Source organism: Calidris pugnax, unplaced genomic scaffold (genome assembly GCF_001431845.1).
Source record: "Calidris pugnax isolate Ruff unplaced genomic scaffold, ASM143184v1 scaffold247, whole genome shotgun sequence".
NCBI classification, from domain to species: Eukaryota; Metazoa; Chordata; class Aves; order Charadriiformes; family Scolopacidae; genus Calidris; species Calidris pugnax.
In genome coordinates, this window is record NW_015090980.1 from 2,513,465 (window position 1) to 2,516,103 (window position 2,639).

The following is a 2,639-nucleotide window of genomic DNA, read 5'->3' on the forward strand; positions in this document are numbered from 1 at the left end:
GGGGGGGGTGAGTGGGACATACAAAATGCAGCGAAGCATTTGGGATGCTGTAAAGCAGCAAAACTATGGGTATTGTTCTAGAAAAATCCCTGAGCTTGACTAGAAAAACTGCCCCTGCAGCAGCCAGCTGCCCAGTCACTCCCCTCCTATGGCCATCCTGTCCCAGTGGGAAAGCTGGAAATAATAACGAGCCTGGCAAAAACAACTCTTGAAGTAACAACGGTTAAGATTATTTTTTTTAAAAAAATTAAAAGCAAATGAATGCCAGAATCCAGGCCTCGGATCTACTTATCCCTGTGCGCTACTCTAAAAATGCCATTAACAGTAATATCAGGGTGGACCTGAGTCCAAAGCCAGGACATCACTATTCATGCCAACGCTTCCCAAAGGATTTTCCCGTGCTCATGCTGGATCCCAGCACCCCCCGGCCCTGGGTGCAAGCGGCAGGTGAGGGGCACACTCTCTCTTTTTCTTTTGTACCTTCTTTTACCCCTGCTCCCCCAAAACTTGCCATTCACGAGAGACAAAGACAAGAACCAGGGAAAAAAAACAACCTTGAGGTTGAAAATGTGAATGTACCTGGAAATGAGGCAATAACCCCTCCTTGTCAATTGATTAACAGTTTTCCTTGGCGCAAAATATAAAGTATTCCTGATTCTGAGAGATGAGTGAGCTGCACTACCTGAGATCCATTTTGTTTAAGAGCATAATGAGTGTGAACCTCCTGAATACTGTTCTGCTTTGAAAAAACTTTAAAGGCAGTTGCCTTGTTAACACTTAACTTTTCTGTGCATGTGACACAGGTTTGAATTGGTGGTTGTTTGGAAGATAGGTATAGACGAAGAAGGGAGAACCACGCCTGTTCTGGACCTTCTGACCAAAGTACCGGAGCAAGGTAACGTCATTCACTTGAGACCCTTTCTGAGCTTCCCAGTAGGATGCCCATCCCTTTTTTCTGGCCAACATCTCTTCAGATACCATGGAAATACATCTTGCAGAGCCCACCAGGCACAAAAAAACCCAATTTAGCCAGCAGCAAAGCTTCATTTCCTGTATAATTTATAAAGGCTTAGAAAAAGTCTGCCTTCCTCTTCTAGGCAGCAGGTAACCTGCTTTATCCAAAAACGCACCAAGAGCTGCTCTCGGTAACGGTGCAACTGTGTGACAATCACGTTCCTTGTCACCTTTTCCTCTCAGTCCTGGAGCAGAACGTGGCACCCATCGAGAACGCGCCCACCCGCTTCCGCAGCCTCCTGCTGCTCCTCGGGATCGAGGCGGCCATCGAGAACCTCATCAGAGCAGTGGCCTCGAAAACCTGAACAGCAGCACGACTTAGGACAGGTAGCAATTTCAAAAGTAGTTTTAATTAAGATATTGTGTTACACGGTCTATAATTTTATTGAATATAAACATTAAGTTATTTTCCATTTAGAAACCATACTCATAAAACATGCTATCTGTACAATTATGGCACGTTATATATAAATTGTCATGACATGAAAATAAATACAGCCATTTAAATACAAAAATGCCAAATAAAATAGTTACATGTACAGAGTGATTTCATTATAAATTTATCTTTTTGAATCATTAATGTACCAGAGTGGTTTATCTTCTTAACATTTTCTAGACACCTGGAAAGTGTTAAAAGATCATGCACTGTCAAAATCAAGTCCATAAAAATCCATTTCATTTCACAGCTCTGTAAAAGTTACAGTGATTTTAAAATGACAAGAGAACAGTAAGAGACTCCTAGAACAAAGAGTTAAATAGCTTTCTCATTAAATTAGGGCGGAAGTAGACAATTTGAAGATTTCAAAGACATATTATGCTTAAAAAAAAAAACAATAATAATGGGTAACTGCATGAAGTAACTTTTTCCCACAATGTAAGTGTTGAGTCGAGACAGCATTAACCTGCCCAGGAAAGGACCCTACGCTTCTGTGAAGAGACAGACCAGTCTCCCACCACTCACTGCAGCGCTTCGTTCTCATGTCCTACTTCTAGGGGGAAATTCTAGCAGGTAACACGTTATGAATGCCTCACATTTCATACATTCATCCCTGAAGAAACACAACAGACCAGCCGGATGGCTCAATCTTCCTTCACTTCCGTCAGGTGTACCTTTAGCTTATTTGTAACTCCCAGCATTTTTCAAGAGAGTTCCTGCCCGGCACCACCTCTCACAACCAGAGGACCCTGCCCAAGCCCAACCCAAACAACTCCAAGTCATGTCCTTCTCAGGTGGGGACCAAAATTGTTGTTGCTTCTGGAACCAAGGGGCCAAACCCACGAACTGTGGACTCTGGAGTAACCCTGAGAGCTCCTTTTCAAGTCCATCAGCGGCTCTGACCACACGAGCTGCACAACTGCCTGCTCCCGTTGTAAGGTATGACAAAATACTACACAGGTGAAATAGGTGGAACTAAAGCAACAGTGTGTCTATAGTACCATGATTTTGATCACTGAAATAGTCTCCTGCTGTTCTGGTAGGTCAGGAAAAACTGACAGACCAGATTGGTTTCTGTCAGAATCGACAGCTGAGCAACGCCAGAGATTGAGTTTTGATGAACAGCAACTCTATAATAAAATATCTTGTTAGATATAAGGCAGACTAATTTCAAGTTTGGAATCCAGTA

The 2,639-nt window shown here is 42.9% G+C and overlaps 1 protein-coding gene across 2 annotated transcripts in view; it reads left to right on the plus strand.

Annotated features, from left to right (window-relative positions):
* The window catches only part of CENPP (centromere protein P), a 145,327-nt gene extending 143,766 nt beyond the window's left edge, over nt 1–1,561 (plus strand). For both annotated transcript variants that reach the window (XM_014953509.1, XM_014953510.1), the window contains exons 8-9: nt 804–895; nt 1,198–1,561. In XM_014953509.1, the coding sequence (XP_014808995.1) occupies nt 804–895; nt 1,198–1,319 (214 nt within the window). In that variant the 3' untranslated portion in view covers nt 1,320–1,561. The remainder of the gene's footprint in view (nt 1–803; nt 896–1,197) is intronic.
* The last annotated feature ends 1,078 nt before the right edge of the window (nt 1,562–2,639 follow it).